General features: G+C 42.8%; 1 protein-coding gene and 1 long non-coding RNA gene across 2 annotated transcripts in view; one reads left to right on the top strand and one right to left on the bottom strand.

Moving 5' to 3' along the window:
* CHSY3 (chondroitin sulfate synthase 3) overlaps positions 1 to 3,823 on the bottom strand; it is a 259,593-nt gene extending 255,770 nt beyond the window's left edge. The window contains exons 1-2 of the mRNA XM_019756145.2: positions 2,773 to 3,823; positions 416 to 699 (exon numbers count right to left, since the gene is read on the bottom strand). Of these exons, the coding sequence (XP_019611704.2) occupies positions 416 to 699; positions 2,773 to 3,568 (1,080 nt within the window). The 5' untranslated portion in view covers positions 3,569 to 3,823. The remainder of the gene's footprint in view (positions 1 to 415; positions 700 to 2,772) is intronic.
* The window catches only part of LOC141567262 (uncharacterized), a 75,300-nt gene continuing 64,412 nt past the window's right edge, over positions 2,677 to 13,564 (top strand). The window contains exons 1-3 of the long non-coding RNA XR_012489770.1: positions 2,677 to 2,824; positions 9,082 to 9,302; positions 9,574 to 9,658. This is a non-coding gene — a long non-coding RNA (uncharacterized LOC141567262). The remainder of the gene's footprint in view (positions 2,825 to 9,081; positions 9,303 to 9,573; positions 9,659 to 13,564) is intronic.

Genomic DNA, 13,564 nt, shown 5'->3' with positions numbered 1-13,564 from the left:
AAGAAACATCAGATTTTTAACTATTTGAAAACATACACATGCAATTACATGCCTACCCAAAACAGCAACAAAAACAACAAAGTATCCAATGCTAAAAGCTACAGCCCAAGAAAATAAAATTAGTCCTCTTGCTAGTGACAGCAAAAAAAGCAAATAAAAGCATCTTTCAGAGACATGGGTATATTTATAGGCTGCTGATTCAAGTTAAGATGGCCACACTAATAAGAAAGCCTCAGACAGGTCATAGCTCTAATAAGGAAGATATGTCCCACCATTAGCCTGCATCCATAACCAGCTGCTATCATTTTCAAGCAAATAAAAAGATACAGAGAGAATAAACAGAATCACTGGCCCAAACTGTAAGCTGTCACCCACCTATAATATGGAAACACTTGCATCATAGCTCAAGCCTTACCTCATACGACCAGACACACTGAGTCCCACCAAAACGTCGAACACATCTTCCTACTTCCACGTCCTCATGCGTCGTGTACATTTCTCTGAGGCATTCACCAATATGCGGCACCATCCTCCTGAGAACCTCTCGACTGAAGATCATGCCAGGTCCCCCCATGCAGAAGTTCTCCCCAGGCTCCAGCCCCAGCTTTCCCAGCTCTTCAATGTTCCCCAGGCCAGTCTGGCCCAGGTAGAGGGGCTTGCTGCTATTCAGTGATCTCAGAAACTCTTCTAGCTTGTCACCTACAAAGAGAAAGGCAACAATCATTCCTCTTCCTAATTTCATAATCATTTATGTGTACAAAGTAAGGGACAGAACTTCCCATATTGTGTGTAAACTCCCCATAAGTCTTATGCAATTATAAAGAAGAAAACTCTCTGAATATTCTATTGTAAAAACATTAATTTATAGTTTATTAATTAAATCATAATAAAATGTTATCAACCTTCTAGTCAAGGTCACTGAAAAACCTTAATAATTCTAAAAATCATCAGATTTTTTTAAAGGTGAAATAATGATAGGGAGAATAAGAAGGTTTCTTAGCATGTTTGAATATTAAAATTCCCAGAAACAGAATATTAAATATTGATATACAGCATTGATTGGCAGACTGTTAATATCCAATAATTATTTTTTCCTGACAATTGATTTAGTTTACTGTTTTGTTCTTAATTTGTCTTGAAATTTAACTTTGGAACTTTGAAGGGCACCCATTTAGAAAAAACATAAACACTTGTGACAAATTAAAGAACATAATTGGTTTACTTATACTTTGTGAGTTCATCAAGAAAGTCAATTTAAAAATGAAAATCTACAGCTAACACAGTTCAAAAGCATTTGTTATTCTGCAAGCTGACACACTGGACTAAGTAGTCAGCCTCTTTATAACCCCAGTCAGCATCTTTACTATCGTTTTTGATGAGCACAGCATCTGTAGTCATTATCTTGATGCCATGCCACGCCCCTTGGATCTCAATGAGTTTCAGCTGACAATTATTGGGTTCTTAATATAAAATGCATTTCATTCTTAATAGAAATAGAAAGAATATAGCATTTCAATGTTCTGCAGGGCAATCTTTCAAAGCATTAAGACAAATGTTTGTTTTTCCATGAGTCCCGTGAAAGGTACTACTACCTGAATCAGGAGAAAGCAATGAGGCTTCAAATAGAGAGGCAGAAACTAAGGAAGGGCTGCCCCCCTTTGACCAAGAAGCTAGGAAGCCTGGGAGGCACAGGGAGACCTCCTTCCAGACAGCCCTGCTATTTCCCTTGCGTCCCTCTCCATCTCCGCAATAGGCTGGACTGGAAAGATTTACTCCTGCTCTAAGGAACTTCTCTCCAGCTGAGTTTAGAAATCTCTGGCCAGAGCCACCCACACTCAGGGTGAAGGACCACGCCTCTTTAAAAAGCTGACAAAGTTTTCTCATGCTGTGGCTGCGCTTAGTTTGGGGGACTTCCAGCCTTTGCTTATCGCTGCAGCCACCAAGATGGGCTGGAAAGGATCCATGCTAGTGTGTGCTAACACACCTCGGAGCTAGCTCCTCGGCTCTGAATAATTCGCGGGCGCTGTCCCCTTCTTCCCCAACACCAATCCTGACAATACACTCATCGCCTAGCGGTTTTACGGAGGTGTGGCAAGGGGTGGGGGCGGCTTTCAGCGCTGCACTGAAAAGACTGGAAGGAGTTGCGCGTGGAGCAGTGGGGGTGCTCAAGGACTCCCAACGTGTGGTGGGGCGTGGGAAAGGAAAGGAAACGCACAGCGAAGGGTCCAGGACAGCGAAGACGATCCTCAGTCTCCCCAGTTCCGAAACTGCGCTAGATCCAGTTAAAACAAAAGGGTAGGAGAACAAAGCAAGAACACCGATCTCGAGATTGACTCTCGCCCGCGTCCCGGGTCTCCCCTTCCTCCACCGAGGACACGCCCCTCTGGGCAGATTTGGGAACCTGTCACCACCCCCGGCTTTCAGAGCAGGGCCGAGTGGGAGTAGCCTTTGGTTGAACCTCAAAGTCCCTGCCCTCACCTTCCCACGCGGTAAAGAGTAGGGACCACGCGCTGGGTAGAAACGAGACCGCAAGTGTGAGGAAGGCGGATAAAGCCGTGCAGGTGTGAGGAGGGCCCAAACCGCAGCAGAGGAGGAGGAGCGGACTGAGAATGGTGGGAGGATGCAAGGGGTGGGAACGGCGGGCTGGGGGCTGCAGGAGCCCGGAGCACTCGCTGACAGAGATGCAGAGAGGGACCCGGCAGGGTTGCGGCTGGAAGCGGAGAAAGGAGGCGGGGAGGCGAGCAGGCGGGACAGCCGACGCTGGGAGGTCACCTTTGATGTAGACGTCGTCGTCGGCGCGCATGAACCACTCATACTTGTCCAGGTAGTGGTCGTGCATGTACTTGATCATCATGAAAGACTTTTTCTGGGGAGGGTAGGAGTCGTCCACGCCCGGCAGCTCGATGACAGGCAGGGGTGGCGGGGGCTGGCCAAGCCCGGCGTTGGGGGGCTGCTGGCTGGAAAAGAACTCCACGCGGCCGGGGATGAAGCGCGCCCAGGTCCTCTGCGCCGCCAACGCGCGGCTGCCCAGGTACTTCTGCGCGGTCATCACCCCCACGTACAGGAAACCCCGGGGTCGGGAGCTCGGGGCAGTAGCGCCCCCGTCCCCGCTGCCGTTGTGGCTACTCCCGGGCCGGCCGCCGCGCCGTTGCCCAGCCGCGACCCCGTCGGACTCCTCGGGCTCCCCCTCCGCCACGGGGGCACCGGGGAGCCCCGTCGTGCCTTCGGGCTCGCGTCCTCGCCGCCGCTGCTGCAGCAGAGGTGGCTGCTGCCAGGGGCTGCTCCGAAAACTGGTCACCCCAGCCGCTGCCTCAGGCAGCTGCGGCCCCTGGAGCTCCTGGAGCGCGGGGGGCGGCGACTGCTCCGGCCGCGGCTGAGGCTGGGGGAGCGGCTGCTGCGCGCCGGGGCCAGCGGCCGAGCGGCCGTAGTAGGAGCAGAGGCTGGAGCCGCGTCTCTTCCTCTCGCTCAGCTCGGCCACTCTGGGGGCAATGAGCCAGGAGGCGGCGGTGAAGCCCAGCACCAGCCCCAACGCCACGCTCATCCACGGGCGGCGGGAGCGCACGGCCATCGCGGCTGCCCCGGCGCCGACGCTAGCGGAGCGGCTGCGGCGCTGCGCGCGGGTCTCCCGGCTCTCCCCGCCCCTCCTCCGTCTCAGCGCCCCCAGCCCCAGCCGCTGCCCGCCGCCCAGGCGCCGACGCCGGCTCGGGCGCGCAGCGCTCCCCGCTCCGCTCCGGGTCGGGCTTCCAAGCGAGGGTCGGGAGTGAAACTTCTCCCGGCGGCGGCGGCAGCGGCAGCGAGAGGAGCTGCAGGAGGAGGAGCGGCGGCGGCGGCGGCAACGCGTCCGCTCCTCGGCTGCCACCCTGTCACAGGCGCGCCTGGTCCCTCCCTCCGCCCGCCTCCCTCCTCCCCGAGCCCCCGCCTTCGCTCCCCGCCCCCCGCTCCCCCCGCCGCGGGCTCTGGACTGGCCGGGAGGAGGAGCCACGAGCACCACCGCTGCCAGTGGCCGGGCAGCGCGGGCCGCGGTATTTCCCCGTCCCCTGCCCTTGGACGCCCCCCGTCCGCGCCTGGGTCCACAGCCGGCCTCCCCTCCGGAAGGAAACGATCCTTGTCGGGCCGCCTCCGGCTCCCAGCGCCGACGCCCCTCGTCCCTCCTCCCGCGGCCCTTGCTCCGCGTCCCATTTCCCGTCCCGTCCCGCCCCTCCGCCAGCCTCGCAGCACCCGCGTCCGGGGGCTCCACTACCCTCCTCCCGGCGCGTCGGCTCCTCTGACCTCATCGGCGGGTCCCTGCGCTCTAGCGAGCGCGCGTGTCTCCCCCGGCCCACTGTCCATTGCGTCCCGGCATGACCCTTCCCCATTCTGCCCCGCCCAAGTCCGCCCGCGCTGCTCTCCGCGTTTTCGGACCTTTTTGGGTTTCTCTCGCGGCGGCTACTCCGTGTCTCTATTCTCCACTCCTTGTCCCACTCACTGCTCAGGAAATCGTCTGTCCCGTCCTAGCACCTCTCCTGCCAGCCTTACTAACTCCCCAGTCCCTACCTGTATCCTTCCCCACCTCTCTAAGAAGCACCATTGTCACACGGTGTCCTCTCCTAAGAAGATCTCAGAGAGCTGAAAATACCTATCCTGAAAGGCTGGGGGAGATCATGGTGAATGGGGGCCCAATCCCCAAAGAACACAAATATTCCATATTCCTCAGCTCTCATACTGGTCTCTTGTCTAGAAGTGAGAACCCCGAATCTGGAGGAAGACTGGCTCAGTAGGGCTGGAGAAATGTGAACAAATTGTAGGACCAATACCTGGAATATTCAAACTAAGAAAATTCTCACCCCCCCTTAAGTGAACTTAATCAGAAAATATTATAGAAAATACCATTTTTTTTCTTGTTCATAAACCACTTTATTTTCTAAGGCAATGACAAGGAAATGTTTTATCCCTCCGATTAGGGAGGCAAAATCTCCAGCAACAGAATTTCAAGAAAACTTGTTATGTTGGCCAAAATCATTGAAAGTTACAGTACCTGAAGATATATGACATTTTGGAGAAGCGGGCATTTAACAATTCTCTCTCTCTCTCTCTCTCTCTCTCTCTCTCTCTCAATTGTGAATCTAACTAGTCTGAGGTGTAGTTGGCATCCCAAACTCTTTCCTCTTCTTCAAATGTCAGTCTTCTGTTTTGTACATCAAACGCAAAGGGATGGTATTGAATGGCATTAGACATAGGGCTCCATCCAGCCAGGGGCTGGCAGCGTCCCTGGAACAGAAGACCTGCCTGGAGCCCTTGGAGGAGTGGTTCTTTCCACACCAGTCACTGGCTGTGCATGAGCATGTCTGACTAAATGGTTCATCTGTGGACAGTGAAGCTCCTTTTCCACATCTAGGTCTTACCCAGAAACACTTGGGAATATAGATTATTGGACTCTTTCTCAAAGTTTAATTTTCATTAGAATACAAAACTAATCAAGCAAACAGGCGCGTTCCAATTGAAAAATATATCTTCCCAAGGACGTTTAAAACTTTCTGGAATAGTTCCGTTCAATAGAACTCTCTCCTTTAATGGAAATTATCTGTTCTGTCCAAAAAGGCAGCCACTCGCCATGCATGATTATTGAGCACTTGAAATGTAGCTAATGTGATTGAGGAAATGAATTTTCAAATTTATTTAATTTTAATTAATTTGGATTGAAATAGCCTCATGTGGCTAGGGGCTGCCATGTTGGACAGCACATTGTCAGAGGGAATCCTTAAGTATGGTCCCATTACCTATGATAAATCGTCAGGAACAAACAGTCCACCTACACACCAGCATACTCTCCCCTGCAATATGCTGCCAGGCTCCATTCTAATGAGTGTCATTCATGTAATTGATCTACAAAAATCGTAAGTTCTCATTGGCCACAATTAACCCACTCATCAACTGTTATAACATTTCGGGAGAAAATTAACTCATTTGTTCTTTTATTTAACAAATAGGTGTTAGAGATTAGGCATTCGACAAGGTGGAAGGCTCTGAACATGGAAATGTCGACAAGACATTCCCTGCTACCTATCATGAAGTTTACAGAGCAGTGGAGAAGACAGACATTAAACACCACACTACAAAATGAATTACAGTGGTCACAAATGATGTGAAAGGAAAATGTAGAGTACATACTCCGAGGGAGTATTTATACAACCATCTAATTTAGTCTGGGAGTCAGGGAGGCACTTGGAGATACTGAAATAAAATGAGAAGTATTAAAACAATGCTCTGTGCTTGGCTAAGTGACCTTGGGAAAGTTATTTAAATTATCTGAGCTTTATATTTCTCATCTATAAATACATTTTGTGAGAATTTATTAACATACTATATGTAAATGCCTGGCACAGTGTCTAGTTCATTATAGGCACTCAGCAAATGTTAGTTCTTCTCATTTTCCAATCCCTTCCTTTATAATAAAATCTCTTAGACATCACCTTACTTATTTTTTGTGATATTTTATCCTTTCATTTATTTAAGCAATATTTATTTAATATCTACCCTAGGCCAGGCAGTATTCCAGAGAAACAGCAGGAAACAAAACAGACAAAGCCCTTGACTTCATGGGGGTTATATTCTACTAAGGAAAGATTACCCCTATACATATATGCTGGACCATAAGTGTTTTGAAAAAGATAGAGATAGTGGGTGTATACCTGTGTTGGAAGCCATCTTAAATTGATTAGTCAGAGAAGTTCTTTCTGATCATTGTAGCAAAGGACAGAAGAAAGTGAGGAAACCAATCTTGAGGATATCTGAGGGATGACTTTCCAGGAAGAAGGAATAGCCAGTAGAAGGCTTGAAATAGACATGGTATACTGAGGACCAGCAATGCGGCAAATGTGGGTTGGAAATAGGAGGGAGCTGGCAACTTGCAGGTTATGTAGGCCAATAGAATTACAATGTAAGCTATAAATGCAAATGTAATTTAAATTTTTTTAAAGGGTGAAATTAAATTTAATAATATATTTTATTCAACTCAATATATGCAAAATATTATTACAGCACACCTCAATTCAGACTAGCCACTTTCAAATGTTGCACAGACACATGTAACCAGGATCTCCTATATTACACAGTGCATATTTTGAGCCTTGAAGACATTTGTAAAGATTTTGGCTTTGATTCTGAGTGACAATGAAGGTGCTGAGTAGAGTGGTAGTGTGGTTTTTGTTTTATAAGGACCACTCTAGCTGCTACAGGAAGAAAAATGCAAGGGACAAGACTATAATCAGGGAAAACATTTAAAACATTATTGAAGCAACCCCATAACTTTGGAATAGAAGAAAAGACAAATACCTTTTTCTTCTTCTTCCCACACAGTGTCTGCACCTCTTCCTCCTTTGTAGTAAGTAGAAGCATTGAGAAAGTTTTCTCTATGAGTTTAATTTTATATTTATTAAGATTTCTCTAGCTATTTATTTGGTATTCCCCAAAGTCAGTGAAGTAATTTTCTCATACTCTAATTTTGACGATCCATAAGTTTTAGGGTAGGTTATTTTCTGGGAAATCCCTACCAAGGACTAAGCTTTTTACTAAAACAAAGAATAAAGTAATACATTCTAGGAAGAATTTAAGGGGGAAAAAAATTTGAATAAGACGGTTGTAAAGGGACAGATTTGTATGGAAATGCTATCATTGAAGAAAAGTAAACATAATAAACGCATACTAAAACATAGCCAGATCTGCATACTATATTGGAAGAGAGAATACTGAAACATAGGCAAGTCTATAATAATATCACTGGCTGAAACTGTCTGATGGGATTGCTGTTCTTAGCTAAACAAAAATGTTTCAATAGTTATACTTTTAAACCACCTGATAAAATCTCCAAGAAGCATTTCAGTCGATTTTGAGAAAAACAACAAAACAAAAACTTCTTAAAATAATGTTTCCAGAAAAAAGGGGAAAAATTGATTCCCTGTCCTCTTTAAATCCTTTACCAATTTCAAACATGTTCATATCTGACTACTATAACACCTGAATCCTTTGTCCCCTCCTCTGAGCGGAAGCTGTGATTCACATTGAAGCAGCTATTGTAGGAGTGTGTCCCTGACTTTGGGATGACATTAATGTCAACCACCCCGAAACCAAGTCTGACACATGAAGAGCGAGCCATTCAGCAGACTACCCTGAAGATACTACACTGAGTGTTTGAATTGACTGGAAAGAATTCGCAATAACTCTAAAATGATGGAAAGAGGTACACAGGAGTTTAAAAGGGGGGGATGCCATAGCTTAATCAGTTATGAAAGTTACCTAGGTAAATATTTAAATGTGTGGTTCCACACATGCTTTTGCCACAAGGTGTAAGCAAGTTTAGGCTAGTACTGACATTTGCGTAAGTATTTTACTCTGATATTTAGAACGTTGTTTTTTTTTTTCTTGACAGATCAAGGCTGAGTTGATTTCATTTGCGTGAAGCAACTGTGGCATCTAGTGGTTAATAATGATAATGTAATTCAGTTTGTTCTAAGGGATAAATTTTGTTATAAAATATTTCAGACCTTGCCGGAAGATTGTAATCATAGAGACATAATATGATATCATTTAATTATATTTTTATTTCCTCAGCAATACGCACAGGAGGGGATGATAGAGGTTCATATACTGAAATACGAAAATAATTATTTAGAGTACGTTATAAGACTGTCAGTTTTAGAGGCGGATACTAATCTACTTTTAGTTTTTCAACGTGAAAATGTTGTAGTTAATTTTTTTACACTGCCTGCATATTTGCTGCTACTAAGGAATTACTAATTTCTTTTTTAGGTATGATAATGTTATTGCGGCTACGTTAAAAAAAAAGTCCTTATTTTTCAGAAATATATGCTGAAGTGTTTCTATGAGGAGATGAATTGGTCTGATGTCTGAATTCAAATAATATGGGATTGAGGATGGTGCTGAGTGGATGCTGATGTGGTGGGGCCTGACCAGGTATTGGTGACTGTTGGGGCTGGGTGATTGTCCTCGAGCAGATTTTGAAATTCTCTATAATAAAAAGGTTAAAGAACATATTTTTTTTGTTTTGTTTAAGATCAGCACACAATCAAGTTTTGTTTCCTATAGAATTATCTGACTAGGAGATGGTCCACATGTCCAAATCATCAATGCACTTTAAGAAGAAGAGAATGAGACTCCTGCTGTCACTTATGAAACGGTCAAGAGGTGACCATATCAGAATTAAAACTTCCCGTGCCTCCATTCCCCTTGGACTCCAATGACAGTCTCTTAGACATAAGCTAAATACCCAGTCAAGCTTTTACGGATAAAGAGGCACTATTTATGATGTGAGGATTTTTTTTTTCTCTTTAAGTAGTAATAGTCTATGATTAGGCAGTGAGCTGCAAAATCTTCGGAGAGTGCCTAATCACCAATCTGAATTTATTCTAAAAAGGTTTCTTATTTCAATTTTCTCCTTTCACAACTCTCCTAAAATATTAATAAGCTCCAATTCAGTATTTTCTATCTTAGAAAAGTTAAAATGCATGTGTTACCTTTCTTCCTTTTCTTTAATTTTCAATCCCTGTTAATTTCTTTGTCTCTTTTCCTGTCCTACAGGTCACTGCTGTTGACAAGAAATATAATATAATCACATGTTTAATTAAAATATTTCTGGTCACCACATTTTAAAAAGTAAAAACAGGTAAAATTAATCTTAGTATACTTCATTTTATTTTATACAATATATTCTGTTCTGACTATTAATTATTTTATTATTCGTTTCAGGTGTACAAAACAACATAATGATTAGATGTTTACACCCCTCACAAAGTGATAACCCCAACAACTACCAATTTGACACTGTACATAGCTATTACAATTGACTATTCATTCTTAAAACTCATTTTTTGATAACAGAGACAACTGGATTTCAGAATATTTATAGGACTTATTGTGCTGCTTTCTTAAGTATCAATATAAAAATATTTGCATTCTGAGATATACAAATATGATATGTATGTATGCATATGTATACATACATATATATGTATATATAGATATATATGTAAGAGTCGAGAGGTGACCATATCAGAGTTAAAATTTCCAATTCTTCCATTCCCCCTGGACTCCAATGATAGTCTTAGACATAAGCAAAATACCATATGTATATACATGTGGATACACACAGACACACACACACACACACACACACACACACACAGAGAGAGAGAGAGAGAGCACCAAAAATATGTATACACATTTTAAGAAAGGAAAAAACTGTATTAAAATTGTATTAAAATACTCAATATATACCGATAACAAAATATGAATACAATTCATATACATACATTTTTTGGCACACTATCATTACAGAATAAGCATAAGAGGAGAGATTAGGGGGTCTCTTTTTGTTATGCCTATTTTTATTAAATTTCAGGATATTTTACTAAGAAGCAAGAGAGGTTAGATATTACATCTCTCAATCCATTGTCATTGTACCTTGAATGAGGCAGCTACAGCTTATAATTCATTTTAAGGTAGCTGCAATCCATAGTGAGCTAACAATGACAAAGGCTTTCGATAGTCTTAAAAGTCAGGTTTTATGGATTACAATGAAATATTAGCACTGGGAGAGTAGAACATTTTTTTCTGTCTCTCTTCACATTTTTTTCTTTAGTTTTGGAAAATATACTTATGTTCTTATATTATTCATGTTAATACATAATAAGTTTGTTATTTCTATATGAGTTAATAAATTAATATTTTCTGATTTTTAATTTCTCATACAATAAATATTTGGGATTCTCATTAATTTATAAGACAACAAAGAAGTCCCAGGAACAAACATTTGAGAACACTGGTCTAAGGAAATGCCTTCACTTATCCTTTTCTTCCCCTGAAAATAGCACAATTATTTTTTAGGAAGAATAATCTAGAGTTAGGATGTCTTGCTCCTGGTGGAACATTGACTCTAATAGTTTGGGATCACACGAGAGTGGTTGTCTTTGAATTTGCATTTTTGAAGCTTTGACATGTTTATGAGTATATTATTCCCTTTATTCTTTTAGATTCACACCTATTGTATTCTAGGTATCTGGTGGCTTTTTCTTTTTTTTCTTTTTTTCCACAAGCTGCTATTAGAAGGCAATGGCAGGGATGAATCTTCTGAGACAAACAGAGTTTCAATCATTCAGACATTTCGGATTCTAATTTATGCCTTGTAACAAATTAGTATCTTTAACAAATTTGGGAGTATGCTTTTCATTTTTATAAAAACAAACTGTAGGATAATATATTTTTATAAGGCTCGAACCATTTTGTGCTATTGTGCCAAAGAAATTCTTGAGTTGGAGTGTCATAAAATTTATTTGGAAAAAAGAAGATAACATTGCTATAGCAATAAAGTAGAAAGTATGCAATTATTTGCCTTTTGAAGCCAATTGGTGCTCTAGGAATATACAGAATACAAAATCAAGATAAAATTTATGTCAATTAATTGACAAAGGCAAATCGGGTCCTATAAATGAAATAAATGGCCGTTTGGAAATTGCTATAAGAATATTGTTCAAGATGGAAAATATGAGTGTGTGTGTATGAGGGGGACGGGTGATGATACATTCTCTCATTGGGCCCCTGTGGCCTTATCTCTGAATCTTTATTGGGCAGAAGTGGACTAGAAGATCAGCCTCAAGAGAGGAATATGAGCAAATGTCAGCCTCACAGCTGAGTGATTTCTCAGCAGTGCTTTCTGCTATCATCTCCCAACCAGGCACAGAGAGATTCAAACGAAGGCATGGCTGAGGCACACCCAAGAACTAAGGGGTGGAGCGCTGCATTTTGAAGACTTTGCTGGAATGCTGCTGCTTCCCACAGCCTCCATTCTGTACCACACTTTTTACCAGACGGCACTTCCCATACCTACCTGTACAGAAAGCAGACAGGAATAGCAACAGCTCCATTGGAATCAGATGAAAATTAAATTTAGGTTTTAGTATTAGCAGCATAGATCTGGGACTCCAGGACATGATACAGCCATCAGAATCAGAGCAAATCTTCTTATCGGCATACAGAACCCAACTGGCCATGACACCTTACAAGTAATTAAAACTTCGGTACCTATGTAGGTCAGTGTTTCTCAAAGCAGGATCCTCAGGACGCCAACATAAGTATTTCTAATGTTTTAATGTGCATAACTATTGATAGTAAACCTGGAGTTCTTCTGAATCAGAATCCCTGAGGGTGGGGGCAGGAATCCACATTTAGAACAAGACAACTGACTGATTCCTAAACACACTACAGTTTGTAACCTACCATTCTAATCTTCCTTGATAACTGGGATAATTCAAAGTCCTAAGAACATACATTAAACAAATTAGCTTAAAAAAAATCTGTTATACCCTTCTACTGACATTTACCACCCTTACAAAACATGGATAGATAGCTAAAATTCTAGATTCTCCAGGCTAAAATGATAGAAGAACCCTCATTCACTTGGTATTTGCAAATTGAATGCATGTACATTTCTGTATATCTTGGTTTGGGTTCCCAAAGAAGCAGGCTGAGACAAGAATTTGAAAGCAAAGCAGCTTATTTGGAAAGTGATCTCAGGGGATACCGGCAGGAGAGTGCAGAAATGAAAAAGAGAAGGAAGGAAACTAATAAAGGGAGGTGAATTGTGAAGTCGGTTACCACTGGAGATACCTGGAGTTTAATTACACTTGGAAAACTCTTATGGACTATGGACCTCAGACTCATCCAATCTGAAGAGCAAAGAAGTTAGGTGTATTTGCACTGTACCCGTCAGTCATGATTAAGAGCTGTTCCCCGGGGGACACGAATTCCCCAGCACTTCCAGCCTACCCCTTGCAGGGTTAGAAAAAGCCTTTCAGCAGAGAGTTAAAGAGGCTGGTAGTTGGAAAATAGACCACTGGCAAGCACTAAAATGGAAAGGGTTAGGAAATGTGGGCAGGACTGGGGCAGCCTCTGCTCTAACCCACACGTTGAAAGTAATGTTCACTGTCAAAGCCAGACTTAGACTTTCGATACTACAATAGACACAAACCATATGAGTAAGTAACCCTTAAAATTCCCTTTGGCCATTTTTTTAAAAAACAGCTTGCTATGGAAATTTTCAAACAAAGTATATGGTCTAGAACCTCCTGTCCCCATCATCCAGCTCCAACACTTCTCAACTCATGACCAATCATGTTTTATGTACGTGTATCCTCACCCTTTTAGCTCCTGCTGGATTGTTTTAAAGCAAATCACAGACATTATTTATCCATCACATTTTTTGATATATAGCTCCAAAAGATAAGAACTTTTAAAATGCTATCACTGTATGAAAATACAAGTATTACTTAATACTTTCAAACATCAAATAATTGTTCGAATTGTCACTTGTCACATCAATTCCATATTTTTTACAATGGTCCCATCAATTCCGTTTTACATGTTCAGTATTATTGTATATGTCTCTCAAACTTCTCTCATTAGGTTCTGCTTCCATCTCTTATTTGATTTGTATTATGTTTGGTTCAAAAAACTGGATTTTTGGCCCTATGGGTTTTCCCACAATCTAGATTTTACAGATTCCATTCCTGTGATG

This window comes from Rhinolophus sinicus, linkage group LG10 (genome assembly GCF_036562045.2).
Source record: "Rhinolophus sinicus isolate RSC01 linkage group LG10, ASM3656204v1, whole genome shotgun sequence".
Classification (NCBI taxonomy): domain Eukaryota; kingdom Metazoa; phylum Chordata; class Mammalia; order Chiroptera; family Rhinolophidae; genus Rhinolophus; species Rhinolophus sinicus.
The sequence above is the reverse complement of the archived record's forward strand: the minus strand, read 5'-3'. Positions and strand labels throughout refer to the sequence as shown.